The following is a 20,679-nucleotide window of genomic DNA, read 5'->3' as shown; positions in this document are numbered from 1 at the left end:
CCACCCCTATTCTAGTCTCCATAGCTTCTACTTTAAATTAGTTACCCAGAGTATCACCCATAGTGCTGATAGTCCTCGATTCCAAATCCATGTTATTGGTCAAATTGGATAGTACCATGGCAAGATGAGGCCTCCAGTCTCCCCACTTCTCATCACCACAGCACTAGAATTAGAACAGATACCCGTCAAGGCTGAGACTGGCAGAGCGCGTGAATAAGAATTTCAACCTGAGTAAGGACTGAGTAAGGAGCAACTAATCCTGCATTCTAGATATAAGCACATACACAAAGCATGTTGCTAATGTACAGCATGAGACAGCTCATAACACAAACAAGTACAATTCTTAATTGCATCTTATTCTTAAAACTCACTGTGGATGCAGCTGGCATTCTTCCAGACATGAGCTGGTAAACAGTCTGCAGAGGATCATTAATTGGGAGACTGTTGGCAAATCTACAAAGTTCAGTACACAAGACAAAAATAAAAAATGTCAGATAAGCAATACCAGGTAGGCAATTAAAACAAGTAAGCTTTTTGTATTGAGTTCAGCTTTGAGAAAGGTATATGCAGTAGCAAAATAATGCACTGAAATAGGTAACTGCCTGGGGGAATCATTTTTAAAACAGAATTTGAGTAAATGGATTTGAGCTATGGTTCCACTGTCTGCAAATCCCAGTCCAAGAACAACCTCAACCCTCTTGCTCCTAGGGACAGCAGACAGGAGGTGGAATATACGGGTTAACAAGCTGTGGGAGACAAGAGCACACTGTCATATCTAGAGACAGAATTTGTTTGAATACAGCTGCTTTCCTCTTCAACAGAAAAAAGAGGGTCTTTAACTCCCCAAAGCAGGCAAGACAGTAGGTTGTTTTTTTTTTTTTTTTTTAATTGCTTCAGGTGGCTAACAATGATCTCCACAGTGCGCAAGCATGTATTTTTAACTTCTCAAGAGCAACTAGCTTACAAACTATTTCCTCTGCCTGTTTTCATTTATGCCTGTTGTTTAATTTTGAACAATTCTATGAAAGCTTTATAGGTGGCTCAGCTAGCAAGTCCATGTATAAATACGGTTTAAGATGTAGGCAGGGGAAATTTAACACGAAAGCTGTGGCACTGAGTAGCTTTTAATGATCCACACACTGAAATTAGGCGGTCTTAATTTTAAGCCTCGGAAGAGCAAATTAAAACTGCAACATGCCCTAACTAAATTCAGTTAGTGGACAACATAACTAAACCATAATGCTTTTGCAGCCATGGCACAAGAACAGTGGCATGCAGGTCTAACTTCATTCAAGGAAAATAAAGGGTTAGTCCATACCATACTAACCACCCACACAAAACTTACTACCTGGTCATGACTCTTGCATGTGTTCTACTGTCCATTTTACTGGCAAGTAGCAAAGCATGTCCCCATAAACCATGCTTCATGGCAGACTCCAATGCATCCTATTTGGGTGGAGAGCATACAAAGACAATCAATCAGTTTGCTGGGGAACGAATTTAAACACACTGAAATACTTAGAAGGTATCTTATAAGCAAACAGAAAACACTAAGTCAAACGTTTATATGTTCCAAAATAATATAGCTTTTAAACTGCGAACTCTGGGACACAAAACATATCTTTAGCTGGACTATATGGTGGCAAACAGGCAATGACACCGTGAATGTGTGAACCATATTTTTTACATTTTCATTTGTTACGTGACATAGAACTTATATGTAAGTGCCTCAAGTTTTGGGGATAGGCATTTTTGGAGAAACTAATGAACCAAACACAAGAATGTAAACATTCACCTTCTTACGACCATAAAGCAGCAGCTCCCTGAATCTCTCCGTCTCTCTTTCAATACCGTCAATTGCTGTTATAAGACTATCAGTGAGATACGAGATTTGAGCTTCACCAGATTCTTCTTCCGCTTGCTCCAAAGCCTCATTAGTGAAGTCAATCAAGTTTGCTTCATTGGGTGATTTCCCAGGAAGCCACACAGTTTTATGATCGCGTAGCAAAAGTTCTGCAATGTCTGTCCCTACCACAGTCTAAAAGAAAAAACACATTCAATATTTTAAAGGCATTTCAAACGAATTACTACACTCTTTTATATTTGAGGCACTTGAAGGTTAAAACACAGAAAATTAGATGGGCCAAGCAAGGCACGTCCCAGGGGACTGTACAGATAAAGACTCATTAGCTACACTGCCTTTTACCTAGCACTTTGAGAGGCAAGATTAGAGTAGCACCTGCAGGCAACTGGTTTGCTATCTCCCTGGCAAGTCTCCACACTATTCCAGCAGTAACCACCCCTCGTGTACGAATGCTGCTGTTACATAAACGGATTAACCACATGTTAATATTGTTTAGCTAAAAGACTTGAGAATAAGACATACCCCATTCTGTCTGCACAGCAGTACAATAAACTCCCAAAGCAGACTTGCAGACTCTTTGTCAATTAGATTATCATTCTGAAAACACTGTGTGGCTTTGTTTTGTGCAAAATTAATGACATCCACTTTATGGGTGTCCTCTCTGGAAAAGGAAGATAAATATGCAATGAGATGACAAATATCAGACATCAGAAATCATCACTGCAATAAACAGAGGGTGGAAGAGAGTATAGTCAAAGCTCCCTCAACACTTTAGCATATGGAAGCTAACAAGTGATTTACAGCCAATTTAAATCTCATCATTTCTAGCTTTTTAAAAGTGCAAAGGAAAATGAAACCATCAATCTATCAGACATACTTAGCAAGAGGGCCAGGAAATGCTCTCATCTCTTCTTGTTCTGGAGAATGTTGCAACATTGTCTAGAAACACACACAAATCATAAAAATAAGATGAAAAACATATCGTTATTTTATTTCATTATTTGTAATTCACTCTCTAAACAGTGAATCAAAACAAATTTAGAGAGGCAACCTATAGTGCCATCCACTCCATCACTCCCGGACAGCACAGACTCCTACGATATCTTGATTAAGGCCTGTTTAAATGCCTGAAGCCCTACTTTCCATTAGAAACTGTTCCACAGCAAAAGAACTCATGAGGTGTTATCCTTGGTATTCCGCCCAAATATTCCTTTTCTTATTCTTTGTGATGTACAGCATTCCTCTGCCTCCCTGTTCTTTATACAATTCTAATGCCTGCAGATCATTACATCCCTCCACCCCCACCTCCTGCTTGCTGATATTTTAGCCTTGAGTTGTCATCTTTTCCCATACAAGCTGCCCTTGCAGTTCTCTTCCCCTCTGATGCTGATCAAAATCCCTTTGGAAAACAATGGAGTCCCAAAAGAAATGGAAACACACATGGGATATTTAATTCCCCTTCATTAAGACAGCAAAACAGCTCCTGCAGAGAAAGGGACCGAGATGCAGATGTTTCAGTCAATGGCAACATGCATGGAACAAAGAAAACAAAGCAACAAGATTCCAACTTTCCTAGGATTCAGAAACCTCTTCTGAATGCAGTTTTAAAGCAGCAAATGCCACTGTGAGAAGAGCAGCAAGATCCTTATGTTGTGCCTACAAGGTCTCTTACTAGAGGAGGGCCTCAAAGCCACTTGTAAGCCAACTGCTTACACAAAGAAATCTCCAAGGGAAAAAAAAAAGACAAAATTATACAACAGAAAAAAAAAAATCAGCTATTATTTTTCTACGTACTACTGCACATACAATAGAAGGACATTCCTATTGCAAATTAAGCTCCCTTTCCTTCCTCTGGAAAGAAAGAACACATTTGGATCTGAGTGGTACTTCCGTCTTACCTCCATGCTGTGTATTTCCACCAAAGCCGGTTGTCCTTCTGAAGGCAGGTTTGGCAACACTTTTATTAGATGACCCCCAGGACCAAACCTCGCACAGGTATGAGGCACTGAAAATTTCTCAGGTGTCAAAGGTCTAGATGGGACTGTAGTGGAGAGAACAGTCAAATCAAGTGGCAGTTATTTTGGCGACTTAAAGTTACCGAGCCATTTATTCAGTTTACAGTAGTTCTGGTTCATAATTAGAACATACACATGAAACACAAAGAGGCTGTTAAAATTAGCTAGGTACCTTGTTCTACAGCTGGCCATCCAGTTTCACCCGAGTAGCCATAATCTGTAAAAGTCTGTTGACCATCAAAAGTAGTAGCATATCCTCCATATGGATAATCTGTGTGGAGTGAGACTGGCTGGGTGGTAGCTTCGAACGCATTAGCTGTCAGATCATTGTTGCTTCTATAAAGCTGGCTCTAAATGGAACATATTTAATACACACTGCATTAAAGTCACATGGACTGAGAGATACAGCAAACTGACCAATGATTCTATGGCCTTTTCATTTCCCACTTTAAATCTCTAGGGGTTCCTTACATTTGGTTAATACTACCTGGCAAAGGACTTCCCTTGGACTGCAAAAAGCTGCAAGAAGAATCATGTAGCGTAACAAATGAAACTGCATCTCTTCCCCTGCATTTCAACTGAGGCAGCAGAGCTCTTACGGGCAGCAAACTGCAGAATCAAGCCTCAAGAGCAAATGCCCTTCAAAGCAGGGACAATTTCTTCCTGCATGCTCATGTTACACAGAGCACAAATTTAATTCCAGTTCTAAACACGACTCAGTGAGCTAGTCCCAAGCTAGATCCCATTAGGGTCAAGAGAATATTGTGGCTTCACAAGGAAGTAGTTACTTAGTCAAACCACTCAGTGTGATCTTTCAGAAGATGTCTTTGTTGCTTAGAAGATAAATATTTTTCTGTGCGCTTCATTTTTTGCTAACTTTTAATCTACAGTTGTACTACTGCTATAATAACCTGTCAGAAAACCCTGCTCCCAGCACCAGCATCAACAAGTTGAACAGAGGAAAAGTCAATGCCTGATGTACTCATTTAAAACTCACTTGCTGAGAGCGAGAGCTGAAGCTGCTGTGACGGCTGTGAACGCTGCGGGAACTGTGCAGGCTGTGGGAAGAATGCTCGCTGTGGACACTGCGCCTGTCAAATTCGTCACCATAAGGGTCCCTACGAGGTTCATTTTCATCATCAAAACTCCCAGTAAAGCGAGGATCATATCGCCAATGATCTTCATACTGTTCTTGCCTCCAGAACAACAAAAAGACCAAAATAAAGCAGGGAGCCTGCCCCCTGAGAAGAACCCACTTCCTTGGAAATTCCTTTCCATTCAGCAATGAACACTGTTTAAGAATTGGGACTCATCCATGAATTTAAGTACTGAAGACTGTAGCAAATGTGACTTCATAAAAGTACCTTCGCAAAGGCATTCTGGAAATTCAAACGTCAAGACCAACATCCCACTAGAATTCCTATTCAACAAAAATTTAACATGGAACATCTCCAAGTTTTAATTTCCATTTCAAGACCATGTGTTGTTTAAGCATCTGGCCAAAACAAAACTTTTTTCCTGAATTCAACCTTTGAGACTGGCTCTTTCCCAATTCACTTAATTTCCCTTAATAATTTTCTCTGTGAAGGAAACATGCACACTGGCAATGACCATTTGAGAAATCTCTCTTTTACTTTATAAATTATTATAATAAATCAGTCACACTATTTATTTCCCTGTCTAGAACATGTTAGTTTCTCTTCCATTGTTTTGTTGTTTAAAAGTCTACAAAGGAGTTTTACAGAATAGCTTGCAACTTGCAAGGCCTCCAGGCAATTAAACATTTTGGTAAATTCTACTATAATCTCTTAAAGTCTGCAAATAAAAGGCAGGGATTACAAACCTATTACTGTATGGATACACTTCTCTCTTCTGGTATAGGTTGTGTTCAGCATCATACCAATATCTTTGGTCATAATTCCTGGGATCTCTGTATCTAGGATCATAGGCTGATGAATAAGGGTCCCAGCGATTTGGATCTTTAAAAGATCAAAATAATCATCTTAATTACCAAGTCAGCTGTCCAAAGTATTTCCTAGTTCCCCCCTCTTTAAAAATCCAACCCTCTGCTTTAGTAACATTGGAGAAAGCCAAATTAAAAACATCTTAAGATAACATTTAAAAAAAATACTATTTTTTATTGTAAATATTTTTACTCATTGTTTTTGTCTTAGTTTATTTCATCTCATCTGGCTGGGGGAAGAAAGGTGTGATATCCATTTTATAATATGGTGAAAATTTTGGCCAAAGGATGATAATTAGATAACTGATCAGAATTAAGGAGATACCTGAAAGGATGACTTCCACAATTCAGCAGATCTTTTCTATCTTTTCAAGGCTTTATCATGATATTACAATAAAACTATTCAACAAAACTATATGGGATCTCTTGCAGGGTATATTGGTGTAGAGCGTCTCCCAAGGGGTTCCATCAATTTCGGCTTTACAGTCCATTGCTTTTCTGCCAAGATTTTACCTCTGGAGCATAGGCTGAGGCATAAGCACGTACAGCGATAGAATGTGCAGCATACTCCTATAACAAACACTCCTTTCTCTACATCTACCATTTATCACCGTAATGAAAAAAGGCAAAAGGACGGCCTGGCAGCGAGGAAAATAGTCAAGCAGGGAATCCAAAGTGGACTCAACTTAACTCCCTCTTCTTCCAGCTCCTGAACCGACAAATGCAGAGAGGAGAGCAGAGCATCAAGGACAAATGTAATCTAGATTAGCTTTCAGTAAGTAAAACTTTATTCTAATTACCTGTGGGGACCATACAACAGTTGGGGCTTTTTTGGAAGCAGAAATTTTAGTTTTAGAATACTAAAATGGACACTAATTTTAAACACATTTCCCAGAGACATTTTTTCTGAAGCAGCTATTTTATAAAGAAATGCACAATTAATTGTCCAACATTACCTCCATAATCATATGGGTTTGCATAATAGTCTGCATAGTAATCATTCCATCCACTCTTTGTATTATAATAATCTTCTTTATATCCCTGCCTGAAAGAGGAAGAAATTTGGGTCATAAATTACCAGGATTAAATTAGGCATAATGGCTGCTCTTGAACCTGGCAGAGGATATGCACAGCTAATGTCAGTGGATTATCTACAGGTAAAGCTTAAAAAATAAAAAAAATTGCTGTCAGAGGAAATGTAAGGCTCAGGGACCAAGAGACTCTATACAGAGATGTCATTAATTTCAGCTGTTCTGTGCCATCACTGACTGAAACTTGCTGCCATATAATACACTTGTGGCTTATGCCAAATAATTTGGTGATCAGTTCCATTACTTATGGGCAATTGATCAAAAACACTGTTGCTACAACTGACATCCTTATTGAACAGTCTCAGTACAGAAGCCAGGAACTTATTGGGCACTGACATGTCTCTTCTCCCATTTCTAGAAGAATTTCCTATCACCTGGGATCAGGAATGTTACAGGACTGTAACAAAGCAACCACCACTGCACAAGATGTGAGCCAACAAAAGGTTTCAGTCTGCAAGACTATCATTCCAAAGCTTTCACTATCAGCAAGTGCACAGTGAGGAGGAAGGTAAACCAAAAAGTTACTCTCATCTATTCAAGTATCTTGACATTACACTAACATCATGCTCTTCCTGCAGCTGATGCTTATGCTGAGTGGGAGACTGATAGTACTGGTGTTGCCCTCTGGAGTATCCGTATATAATCCCCATCAGTCTGCACTCACTCAACACCTCATCTCTTTCAACCTCAGCTTTTCAATTGCTGTGTCAACATAGTGAGCATTGGGCATCCTTCTATATTTAATACTTTAGTGGGAAGAACAGATAGCACTGAGCTATAACTGTATTATAGGGTATATGGAATGAATCATCCTGCAAGTAGCTCTGTGCTCTTGAGTCCACCAAGGAGGGGGACACAGTAGCGATGCACCATGAAAGATGTGTTTCTTAGTGAACAACATAAAAGGTTAAGTAGCATGAAAAAATGGTGCCCTATACAGAGCCCAAGTGAGAGTGCCTGTAGTATGGACAGACGGCATGCAGGGACAACACCACCTATTAAAACAAGAATTGGACTTTAAAAACAACAACAACAAAAAAAAGGATGCTTTTAGTTATGAGAACATGCCTGAATAGACTGTTATAAGTACAATGTCTTAGGCAGTTATAGGAGTCATCCGACTTGAAGGGAAAATGTGGGATGTGATTATTATCTTTAAAACTGTGTCCTTTTATTGGTGTCTTTTGTGGAAATTTTGGGAATCAGGCCTCAAGGACAACATTTGACAACACTCTCTGACCAAAACAAGTTCTCTGGGAAGAGGGGGAGGAATAGAGTGGGAGCCACAACTGGATCTTTTCACTTCGTAAGATGGGAATTATGTCACAAGGTTTGTAAGCACTAGTTTACCCTATGGGCACGTCACACACCTGGCACTGTACACTCAGTGAACAGCTGGGTATGTCAAGTGTGGGACATTAGCAGAGCAGTGCTTGGGGAGCTTGTGCAGACATAGCATCCACTGGTGCAGAAGTAAATCTGATCAGATAAGACCTTGTCAAGGTGGCTATCAGTGAGTAGATTTGCAATGGCGGTTCTGGCAGTTAAGACACCCACTGTGTCATGAGAAAACGTTTCTGCTTGATCTTAACGGACTGCTCTGAGCCAGGGCTGAGCTGTAATAATTCCTGAGAAATAAAGTATGCTAATTTAATAGAAACCTATTTGTACTAATTCAGCCTAACTCTCCACAACTTGTTTGAGTGAGGTGTCAGAGTAAGGTTGAGAAAGAAAATTGATTTTGCTCAGTCTTACAGATCAGCTCTAACACTTATAAAAGGTGCTCAAAACACACAGACAGACCAAGATGTAAAGCTGTGCTTATAGAAAAATGGGAAAAATGTATCAGCCCAAACACTGTCTACTCACCCACTCTTCACCATTGTCTAAGAGACTAAATTTATTCATCTGTTAAAACAAAAATGCTAAGGGTGAGCAGAGACAACACTGGTTCAACAGGCAACACATGCTGCTGTGTTTGCAAGGAAATCCCAGGAGCTATGAGCAGAAATGCCATTTGTTCAATTCACCAACCCTGTTATCTCAGATGTGTCATTTTGAAAGTGCTAAGCTTTAATGACAATTGTACCTAGCACACTCTTCCATTTGTCCGCACTGAAACAGAACAAAACATCAGTACTGGTTGTATTGTTGAGCCCCAGTGAGTGGGAATAACACCAGTGACTGCCAACAAAAATGAACGGCTGAAGGCAGAAGGAGCAGTAAAGAATACAGCAATCGTAGTGAGGTCCTTTTGGCAGGGCACTTGGCTTGCTAACCTCTAAAAGCAATAAGCAATTTGCAATTCATGCTGCCTAGATTTCACTTTATTGCATGTATCAATTGAAATGTTGCAGACAACTGCCAATAAAAATGTCACGCCATTAGGCCCTCACATACTGTGAACTGCACATGACAAAAGATCATTCTGCAGTCCCATTCAGTACGTCAGGACATATTAAACCTTTATAGAGCCTCAGAATTACGTACGTAGAAGGAGGTCTATCAGAGCAGTGACTAGCTCTAGAACTGGGACGCTCAGGCTCTGCATACCGATAGCCCGCAGACTCCACATAAGCAGCACTACCACTATCATAGTGTCTGTAGCGGGGGTCATACTGTCCATAGATGTCCTCCTAGGGAAGAAAGGGTTACACATTAACAACTGGTGAGTTAAATTGTTCAAATGATCTGACATGGATTAAAGAACATTTTTCTATGGCTTCCTCTGACCCAAACATTCAGTTTCCCTTGCAACCTCCTTATATATTCACTTCTATGCTAGCTCAATTTTCAGAGATAGATACCATCTTGCCACAAAGGATACAGACAACTACTGTGCCATCTGACAACAGTGTCCAAAACCTGCATGAAAAAAAATCTCTGCAGTTCAGGGTTGTTCTGTCACTGAAAGGCAGCTTTCCTGCTGTTTGATTCTCACCTGGGAGGTGGGAATTTTTTATGATCAGGACACCTGTCGAGCTAGGATAAGTCTGTAACTACCAACTTTTTCAAAAAGGCAAACACCAAAATCTGTCAGGTGTTGACTGCCACTTCCAGAAGTTAGTATTAATGTTCATTTCATATTTTAAATAGGTTTATCATTTAAACTGCACAGATCTATTACTTTTTTCTGATCTATCTTTACGAGCTTGGGTTTTCATACTCCTGATATCAGGTATGCATCATGTTAGTTTTACAGGAACCAAATTAACAGATGAAACTGCAAAAAAATCCTTCCAGAAGTTTTCTTCTTTCTTACAGTTTTAAGTTCTTGCATTGAGTTACTAACATTCAGAATTTCTCTACAGTTAAACCTAAGTGAATAACTGTTCTACTCTGCTGATCGCTATACCAATAAAGAGTTAGAAGTCAGAACTGACATTCCCCCCCAAAATTGCTATGTATATTTAAACTTCACAAAGTAAGGACATTTTTACTTTACCGAATAATAAAGGTGAGCTGCTGCTCTAGGATCCGCAGGGGGGTAAGATGGTGGATATGGCTGCTGATATGCATCATAAGGATGTCTGTAATAGTAGTAAGGGTTTTGTGGTGGACCAAAGGCATCCTGAGGAGTCTGTGGTGGCAATGGACACTGTGGCTCTTGCTGTGTGGCTGGCATGACTGGCTGGGTGGTTGTAGCAACTGCTGACGTGGTCAAAGCACTTGATGATGGAACAGGCAATGGTTGTTTATCAGAGCTTGGCTGAGCAGGCCTGGCTGGTGGCTGTGTTGAACTTGCCTCCTGGGGACCCAGAGGATAGTGCCTATTACTCAGTACCTGATTGTCATGCTGCTGTGGTACTTGCATGGGTTTACTCCCTGGAGCCACCTGGTAATTTGAAGGAACAGAAGAGTGCCCAGAAGGTACTGCTTGTGGCATTGGAGCAGCTTGCATTTGCTGTTGTGAAGGCAATGTGCCCTGCATGGCTCTATCTGATGGAACCTGATGTTGCACATCTTTCGTGACCTGTTGATAAAATTGTTGTTTGTCATGCTTCTCTAGCCCCACCTGGCTATTGTGATTGGCTGGTTGTTGAGAATATGCTGGACCACCAGACAGAGACGGGTTTTGCACCTGTCCTGAATTACTTGTATTACTTCTCTCCAGTGTCCATGTTACTGTAAAGTCAAGTGCTCCAGCACCTTCTTCTTTACTATTTGAGTGATTTGCAAAATTACTGGAAGGTACCATGGAATTCGCTGGTGGGACTAACACATTTGCATTTCCACTAGGGAGACTTGTCCCAGGGGGCACTGATGAATTAGCCCCTGGCATACTAGCCAATTCTGGAATAAGACTTTCTGAATTAACATTCTTTTGACCTTCTGGAGCTACACTAAGTGGTATCTGAGATGGAAGTTGCATCAATAGACTTGTGGACTGATTAGGTGCAATTTCAGAAGCGCTACTAGGACTTTGTAATAAATTAGCATTTGACAGATTAGTAGTAGTTGGAGGTGCATTAGCTAAAGATCCAGCTTGTACCACAGGCAATGACACATTTTCCCCAGAGAGGATCCCACCAACATGCAGAGTTTGGAGGCCTGCAACAGGCTTGTCTCCAACTCCAGGATCTTTCAGCAACTGATTATTTTCATTCCTTAGCTGATTAGATAGAGAAATGGAAAAATTAATTGGCTGAGCCAAGTTATAGCTTTGATTAGGCTGAGCAATCAGGACAGGCTGATTTTGCAAAGACTCCGTGGGTGGAGAAGACAGCAAACTTGCATAACCTGAACTTGCCTGAGATTGGAGTGCTTCCTCTTCTCCCATTTTGGGAGGATTCTCCAAGTTCTCAGAGGATACATTTCCATCCTGGGAAGGCTGCACGGTTACAGAGCCTGGTTTACTTGGCTGCTGATGTGACAGCCCCTCTTCAGGTGGCTGAATAATTTCCACCGTCTGTTTGGCAGGTACATATACTGCCGGAGCAGCAGGTGCCAGAAGAACATTACCCCCAAAGTTGGGCAGTTCGTTATGAGCCCACAGAGTGGTTGCTGGACTATCACACTTCTTAACTGCTCCCTGAGCTCTTGTTGAGGGCCTTTTCTCAGATACCGCTTGAACATTTTCCATGCCAGGCCCAACGACAGGCTGCAACACATTTCCATGCTCTGCTGTGACGACAAGAGGTAGCGGGTGTGCTTGGGGAATGAAGAGGGTTTCCAGATTATCTGGCGGCTGTTCGAGATTTCCTGGGGAGGCAGCTGTCAGAGCTGCAGTTTTCTTGGCGTTCTTTTTGTTTGGGTGGTTCTCCCTTAGCTCACCTACCACCTTCGCCTGGTCAATCTCTGCAGGCTTCACCCCAACCCCATGGGACCTCACCGGTTCAAAGGAACTATTTGCACTTGTCTGAAAGATTCCCGTGGGCTTGGGGGGACTTGGAGTTGGGGGATGGGACAGATTTCTGTGGTAGTTCTTGCTTATGTTGGGCTCACTTGCATCTCCTCCCAAAGGGGAGCAGTCAATCTGCTTAAAGAAACTGGCAGATGTCTCTTCATCAGGCTTCCCGCTTTCTTGCTGAATGAATGTACCATCGAGCTCTTGAGGTCTCGCTGAGCTGGAAATGCTCCTGTGGCTAACACTGCTGTAGTTTGAGGATACGCTGTCAGGTCGGATGGGATGAGGTAACGAATCAGGTGCTTCTAAATTTGGTCCTCCTTCTGCATGGCTCACAATAGTATTCTTTGGAAGTGAAGGCCCTGGGGGCAATCCATACCTGTACAGATCAGATCCTACACTTGAGGACAAAGGATTATTCTGTGGTTCATTCGGTAGAACTTCTTGATTCTGAACACACTCCAGGTTCTCGACATTTTCATACTGTGGTGCAACATTCCCACGAGCTTTGCTAACATCTGTGTTATCTGTAACATGCACAGAATGTTTGCCAGTCTGGGCCTCATGCGAGCTGCTCACAGTTCTCAGAAAATATTGGACATCCATTCCCTTTGGTACACGCTCATTAGCAGAGCCTGTACTAACTGATGCCTGAGACTGAACATTGGCTACTACCTGCTGAGGAGGGAGAGAAGGGTGATACATAAGTCCTGAACTTCGCTGACAAGCATCAAAGTCAGCTTTACTAGCCAGATCATTTACTTCTGATGAAAGTATTTCTTCATTTTCTGCCTCATCCCCTTTGAAAAACATGGAGATAGTTCCTGAATCTGGATTGCTGGGAGCATGTCCAGCGGATGTTTCAGATGCAGCTTGAGACTTGTTTTTCAGGTTACTTTCCTGAGTGGTGGGGTTTACCAAACCACAGTCTGGTAACAGGGACTGTGGGTAAAACTGCTCAGGGTAAGGTTGAGCCAGACAAGTGTTAGTCATTTCTACAGACTGTCTAACCATATTTTCAGGCTGAAGGCTGCTCACTTGGGGGTTACCTCCTGCAGAACCACTTTGCCCATTCTTGTCACTGCCACCCAACAAAGGAGCTTGCATGGTACTTTGCTGATGTCCAGGAGCCAGATGCAAACTTGAACCACCAGCAGAAGGGTGAGAAATGCTATGAACAGCATTCTGAGAAGGTGGCTCAGCACAGGGCAAGTAATTCCGAACTTGAGGCTGAATGTTACCCTGAACGAGTCTCCACTGAGATGAGGGGGTTTCTGCAAAAGGGAAGAATGGTGTCGTAACAGGTACTGCACTAGGGTTACTTGGATCTCGATTTACGTCTTGCATACTTAGAGACCTGTTTGGTGCAGGCCCTACTCCTACATGTCCACCAAGAGAATTTTCAAGCATCATTCCTGGACTATAATGCAGTAGTGCTGAAGGGGTATGGAGTCCAAATTCTGCATTGGGTTGCATTTCTGCAGTACTATTTAAATCATGTCCTGGCAATGAAGCCAACACATTAGAAAAGGTATTAGAATTTACTCCTGGTTGAGACACAGGTGCCAGTAAAGATGCATGCAGTTCGTGTGGATTATCCCCTGCATGAGAAGGAGCTTTGTGCATAACAGCTGGCTGAGGATACACTGGGGGAGGAGGACCTGGCATGACCAGCGGATTGCCTTTGGATGGATTACCTAGCGGAGAACCCTGTGGAGTTTGTCTGCCAAATGCAAAAGGGTCCGTCACAGGTTGTACTGGGGCAAGTGCTGCCGAGACTGGTACGTTTGCCCGCCTGCTGAATGGGCTGTTTCGCCAATACGCATTCCGAGCAGTTCCCACAGGAGGCGGTCCCCCAGCTCCCGCTGGCACGGTCTGTGGAGGCGGCTGCATGATCAGCTCTCAACAAGGTCACACACTATTTGTAGAACTAACAGATGTTGTAGATGTATTCTTTTTTCTTCCCCACACTGCAAAAAGAAAATACAAGGCAAGTTAGTTTCACAGTCCACAACAGGCAGATTCAACACTTTAAAAAAAATACAGTCACCACATGTGGGGGGGAAGGAGGGAGTTGAAAGCTTTTAGAAAGGGATCTGCTGCTGCAAAAAAAGGACACCTCAAAGCAAAGAGATGCTTCTCCCAAAATGCCAATTAATTTTTGTGCATGGCAATTTGCCTAGTGGCACAGAGCCAACTTGTTTTTAAAAACAATGTTAAAAAATATAAAGAATTGTTTCTAGACAGATACCATACATTGTTTAAACTGGTTCCTTTACATTGAGCTCTCCAGTGAAATCTCACACTGCAACAACTCCAACAGCGGTCTCATGTTCTCTAGACTTGCTCTCAGCAGGATTAGACATGTTTGTTTAAAAAATGTTGGTAATAATCAGTCTGCTTTAGTAATCCTACCACTGTTAACTCCAGGTAGTGGTGCTGCTCCAGTGCATGGTACTAGGAAGAGTTCAGAGTAAGAAATGGCATCATCTTCTCTTACTTCGGAAGAAACTATTTTAGTTGAGCTGTGCTCAAACATTAGAAATCTGATGAATGGAGTCTTAGACACCAAGTAAAGTGAGAAGTGTGCTACTTTCAGAAACAAAGCCACACAAGCAAAAATGTTATTCACAACAGTCCTTCCTACATTTACCACTGACAGGTACTTACAAAGGATATTTACTAAAAGTCCCTTATTTTAAAAAGTAAACTTAAAATCTTTGTCGTTATATATAATCCAGCACACTTATGATAAAAACTTAACATGATGGTGTAGCTGCTGGTGGAGTTTTGACAGTGTGAGATTTCACTAGAGAGCTCAGTGTAAAGGAGCCAGTTTTTATATAATGAGAGAGAGAGAGAGATGATGTTTTTCCATTTAAAAGGCATTTGTTATTTACATTGCTACAGAAATGTGTACCCATATGGAACAGAGGGAAATGTCTGTTTACTAACCATTTTGAAAATATTCCACCCCCCATTTCAATCTAGTAGTATCAGTTACAGGATGTTTCACAACAACATTTTTCGTAAGTAAAAGCCTGGTCTTTTTCCATTTATAATACTTAACTGTAAAAAAGTCTTAATTTGTCATTTATCTGAATTTTGAGGCCTTATTATTGGCCCTGTTCTGGGATTTTTTGGCAAAACATACTGGTTTCATTTGCTAGACTTGTGCTATTAGTACAGTTCTCATTGTGGTGGGAAATCCATACTACTGCCATGACATTTTTGACTTTTAGTTATCTATCCAAAAGGCAACCAAAAGCTGTGCAGAATTTTAGCACTTAAACCCTTTTAAAATGTTAGGTTCTATGACAATCTTTGTTATCAAGAATTATTAAGACTGTTTGCCTGTATTTACTAATGTTTTTAAATAGGGTGGGTGAGCAAGAGGAGGGGGGCAGGAAGCAGCAATACCAAAAGGGTTAAATTCACCTACTCTTTCAGAGGTTTCTGGTTTCATCAAAATGTAAACTTTACAAAAATATCTAGCTGAATACATTTTGTAAAGGCCACTAATTAAAAGCTTTAAAGGCACAAAGTATAAGCCAGAACCAGGGAAGCCCTTATGATTTCCCAACGCAACCTGTCCTGGTTTCTGCTCAGCAGGATCATTTACTCACAATATTGAAGTGCCTGGAAGCCCCAGTCACAGTAACCTAGCTCCTCTTAAAAGAGGAATCATTTAAGTAAGGGCTGGAGACTTGTTAGGGGCCCAAAAGGCCAATCAAACTGTACTTATAGTCAAAGTAAACAGCTTTTTGTAAGGGTGGGGGTAAATAATGTCTAGGCAAAATGCTGCCTAATTTTAGAGGCTTATTAGTTGTGGGCATTACTTTAGTTTGCCTTTTACAGTCTTTTTATAAACACACCTTCCTGTTTAATCCCTGATAAGGAACATTTGCAAAGAGAGTATTAAATATTACTATCATGCGTCTCTGCCCTGATATCTAGGTAAAAGCTTTCCAGCCAGGTACAACCAGTGCCAACCAGGATATGACCAAGAAACGCTGCCTTGTCAGCAGCTTCTGCTTCCATATGCTTGGAAAACAAACCCTTTGGACTTAGCCGTCCATTTATTTTACCAAACTAACAACTTCAGTATTGTTTGATGTCATTACAAAGAACAGAAAAAAAAAGGACTAGATAGCATCATGCAACACATAGCAAGGTAGAAACCAGCAAGCTAAAGCACGTATCAAGACAATCCAGGTGGAAACCACTGCTTAATTTCTTTGAACAAAATGTTTATTTCTGGCTTACACAAAAAAAAACCTAACTGGGCACTGAAATCAGTTGTAAAACAGGTGTTGGCTTCCAAATTTCTCATGTGGACTTTGCTCTTCACAGTGTTTTATCAAATACACAAGGCGGGGAAAAAAGGCTAACATCTTCACTGTTCTTTCTGATATGGACCAGTAATTAGCTACTGCGAAGTGAACACAGTCTAATTTTTCTAAGTTTTTTGCTTTCTTTCATGAACCACCTGAGCAAAGATTTAGACTCTGAACTAGGTCAGCCCAAGACAATACATGCTTCACTGGATCAAAATTAATGACCAGATCACACACAGTAGAAAAGTGCAAACACTTTAACATTCACTATAGTAGTTTAAACAGAAGCCATATTGGAAAAAAAAAATTGTTTTCCCTACAAAAAAATCCTGATATTAGACACAAATCTATTTCTTTAAAACAAAACATCCATACAATCTTAAAGTTAATTCAACTGTTGCTTTATCTAGGGTGGAAACTTACTTTTCAAAATTTTTACTACAAGATAATGCACAATTGCCTATAAAATATTAGCCATCTAGGGAGTACAGAAACCTTGCAGCTCCACAAAAATTAACCTGACGAACCCAGAAAGGGTTACTGAAACACTCGGTAAATAGCCTTACCAACAGGCTGTGTTTTACCAGTATAATAGTACGTTGAGAGTTGTATTACCATAGTAGTTACACTCCCATGTTGACACTTATTTAAAGTGCAGGAGTGAGATTTTTGGTTTAGCTCAAACACCTTTTATAGTTTCATAGTTTCTAGGGTCAGAAGGGACCTGAGTAGATCATCTAGTCCGACCCCCTGCCATGGCAGGAAAGAGTACTCGGGTCAAACAACCCCAGCAAGATGTTTTGAGTGACATAAGCTACTTTAAACTGCAATAAGAATAGCCAAGAAGCAAGCTGTACTGCTAAAAATCAGTTTAATTCACACCTTGTGTTATAAAGCAGGGAAACCACCCACAAACTTTCCCATCAAATAAAGCCTAAGTGAAGAAGAGCAAAACAAACATGAGTATCAATGTACCACTAATACATTTGTCCCACAGCTAAAGAGAGGCATAAGTTGTAAGGAATCAAAGCCATAGCTGGAATGTTTACCAAAACCTTTTAGGAAAGTCAAACCGAGGGTCTAAGAAAAATCAATAGGATTGGTCAGGTAATAAGCAGTATCTAACAATACGTTTACAGAACTGGTTACCTAATCTGAAAAATAATTCCAGTCTGAGTTCAGGAGACTCTTTCCTGAGACTGCAATGCAATTTCAAGAACTGTACTGCAGGGTTGCCTCTACCCCTTCACTTCCTTTTAGCTCCATGAACAGATGCATGTATTCATCTTACTGACTGAATATTAAAATACATCCCAAGGGCTATGGCATCACAACTACATCTAACTCTCAGTTATTGTTTACAACAAACAAAAGCATCTACCTTTTATTTTTCTGGCGCACAAATAGATAGCGGACATAATTCTAAACAGAAATTGCACTGGCTAACGTTATCATATAGCCACAAGTCAGTTAATTCATAAAAGTTTGGCATAAGGAATATTTTGGTAGAATAAACTCTTCTCTCTGACACGTATTACTCATAAAAATTCTCTATTAAACCATGCACAGTGATTTATGCAAGGAATGTTTTCCATCTCAAACTCCTTTGGGTGATTACTACCCCTAGGTCCCACTCAAAGCACTTACAACAACATGAACCTTCAATCTTATAACTAATTTTATGTCATGTGTGGCATCCCACCAGAGAGCTATTTATGCAACAAACCAGGATTTGCACCCGAACTAGAGCCAGTGCAACTACTTTAACACTTCATAGACTTTGATAAAAGATGTGTGAAAGACCCAGGGTGACCAATTACCCCAAAGTCTGGCTGGCTAAATAAAATTTAACATGACTTTATTCATTTTATAGCTTTCTTACACCTGTGAAGAGGATTCTACTCTAATATGTAACATGTCTTGATAAATTCTAGAAAAAAAAATCTGTTCTGAGTGGTGCTTGTGGCAACAACTACAGTAGAATATATCAATAAATGCTGGCACAGAGGAGTGAAAAGTGAGTCAGGGAAAACTGATACTTTCTCCCAAGACTTTCAACGTGTTGAATACACACACATCTTCCTCCCAATACGGTTTGGTACCTCCATCCAATGATGCTACAACATGAACTAAATTAGGCAGTTAAAAATCAGTTGGTCAATAGCGTGAGTGTGAGAGAACCAAATTAGGTAGTTAAAATTAGAGTCGGTCAATAGTGTGCACACGTGTGTGTACGTGTGCACGCAGCACAATTAAGCAAAAGCATAATCAGCAGTCTATTGGGTGGTCTCGGGGTCAGATCAAGGTGTGTACTTCGAGGTATTTTCAGCTATCAAAAGACCACCCAGAAACAACTGTGGTTTTAGTGGAGAGGATAGGAACATCCCAGGTTTCCTCACCATCTCTGCTGTATCACGCTGGACATACACAAAGGAGGCAGGATCGCAAACACTGACCGCAACTTCAAGCAGTCACTGTTGTGCAAAGTGTAGTTCATAGATGTTCAGGGCTGGAAGGGACCTTACAAGATCACTAGGTCCAGCCCTGTTGCACTTGGGCAGGAAAGACTAGTTGTCCCCCTACAGCACCAGAAACCTGGTCGCTCCACACTTTTGAAAAAACCCACAGTCGCGTGCTTTTTCACTCTCGACACCTTCACAACTCGGCTTGTCATCTTCGGCCCCAATCCTGCAGTCAGATCTATGCGCGTTTGCACAGATCAAATTGCAGGATCAGGGTGCATTGTGCTGTCCTCTGCGGGTCCTGTACCTTAAGCATGTGATCATTACACGAGTAAGGAAAGGCATGCGGCCTTGGACATCACACGGCCCGATGGCTGGGGAACTGGCTGTGGGGTCGGCCCCAAAAAGCACTAGCTGATGGGAGCGAATCAACGTGATCAGCGGTGTCCTTCAGGGCTTGGGCCAGTACTCATCAACATCTTCATTAACGATATGGATTTGGGAATCGGCTGCGGGCTGGCAAGGTTTGCTGCTGACACTAAACTACAGGGGAAAGCGGCCACCCTGAAAGACAGGCCGACCTAGACACACTCGCAGGGTGGGCCGAGCAAAACCTGAGGGCCTTCCGTGCAGGGTGCACTGGTGTGTCTGCAGGAGGCCCGATGTGCCACGTTACCCTACGCACCCAGCGGCTGCCGCCCCAATGGAGCGCGTTACGCCCCCGGACTGGTCCCCGAGAGCCCCCCAGGAGCGCCAGGCCTCGCTGGCAGAGGGAAGCCGGGCCCGGCCTGGGGGGAAGGGGGGTGGGGTCTCGGACTGTCAGGCCTGGGCTGGAGCACCCAGACCCCGCTACCAGGCCCGGCCCCAACTCCGCTCCCCGCCCCGCGTTACCTGGCCCCCGCGGCAAGGCCCAGGCCCCTCAGCAGCCGCCGCCGCCGCCACCTCCCCCCTCCGCCGCGCCGACGTCCGCCATCTTGGCACATCCGGCTCCCCCGCCGCCGACGTGTCACGCGCCGTACGCGATGACGCCACGCGCGCCGCTCCTTCTTTCTTCAAGGCCTGGTTTGCGCGGCGTCGGCGGACATAAACACCAGCATCCCTTTACAAGGCGCAAAAAGACCAGCTCAGTAGTCGGCGCATGCGCGCGGGGGAGAAAGGGTGGGGGGGAGTGAGGGTAGGGAGTTCGAGTCCCGCCTGGGGACGTTGAAGGGCTGTCCACCAAATCCCTGGCATTGGCCTGGAGCAGGCTCAACCCCGTGTAGACCCCAGTTTGAGCAATGCCCCGTGCCCCTTGTGGCCTATGGCCTAGTCTTGCTGCAGACGACGATGATGATGATGAGCATGGCCTTTTCTATTAGGATGAAGCCGCAGCCCCCCTCTCCAGCCTGTGTTGCTGCATGCAGGACCATGATGGTCCCCTCCATCTTCACCCAGATGAAACTCTTTATATAACTCTTCCTTATACACACACACGCGCGCACACACACACACACACACACACACTTTATAAACTCTTTGTGTGTGTTTGTGTGTATATGTGTGTGTGTGTATATATATATATATATATATGGAAAAAATAACCCGTCTTGCAAGGAGCTTT

General features: G+C 42.3%; 1 protein-coding gene across 3 annotated transcripts in view; it reads right to left on the bottom strand.

Annotated features, from left to right (window-relative positions):
• Positions 1-20,070, bottom strand: part of SEC16A (SEC16 homolog A, endoplasmic reticulum export factor) — a 34,120-nt gene extending 14,050 nt beyond the window's left edge. For 2 of the 3 annotated variants that reach the window (XM_019510796.1, XM_019510797.1), the window contains exons 1-14: positions 19,971-20,070; positions 10,379-14,250; positions 9,424-9,569; positions 6,799-6,887; positions 5,723-5,858; positions 4,877-5,075; positions 4,052-4,229; positions 3,763-3,905; positions 2,742-2,803; positions 2,387-2,525; positions 1,796-2,038; positions 1,349-1,446; positions 372-453; positions 46-163 (exon numbers count right to left, since the gene is read on the bottom strand). In XM_019510796.1, the coding sequence (XP_019366341.1) occupies positions 46-163; positions 372-453; positions 1,349-1,446; positions 1,796-2,038; positions 2,387-2,525; positions 2,742-2,803; positions 3,763-3,905; positions 4,052-4,229; positions 4,877-5,075; positions 5,723-5,858; positions 6,799-6,887; positions 9,424-9,569; positions 10,379-14,173 (5,428 nt within the window). In that variant the 5' untranslated portion in view covers positions 14,174-14,250; positions 19,971-20,070. The remainder of the gene's footprint in view (positions 1-45; positions 164-371; positions 454-1,348; positions 1,447-1,795; positions 2,039-2,386; positions 2,526-2,741; positions 2,804-3,762; positions 3,906-4,051; positions 4,230-4,876; positions 5,076-5,722; positions 5,859-6,798; positions 6,888-9,423; positions 9,570-10,378; positions 14,251-19,970) is intronic. The other variant, XM_019510798.1, reaches the window with a different exon arrangement.
• Between the last annotated feature and the right edge of the window lie 609 nt (positions 20,071-20,679).

This window comes from Gavialis gangeticus, unplaced genomic scaffold (genome assembly GCF_001723915.1).
Source record: "Gavialis gangeticus isolate Ggan-Ray unplaced genomic scaffold, GavGan_comp1, whole genome shotgun sequence".
NCBI classification, from domain to species: Eukaryota; Metazoa; Chordata; order Crocodylia; family Gavialidae; genus Gavialis; species Gavialis gangeticus.
This window is presented reverse-complemented; position numbering and strand designations above follow the sequence as displayed.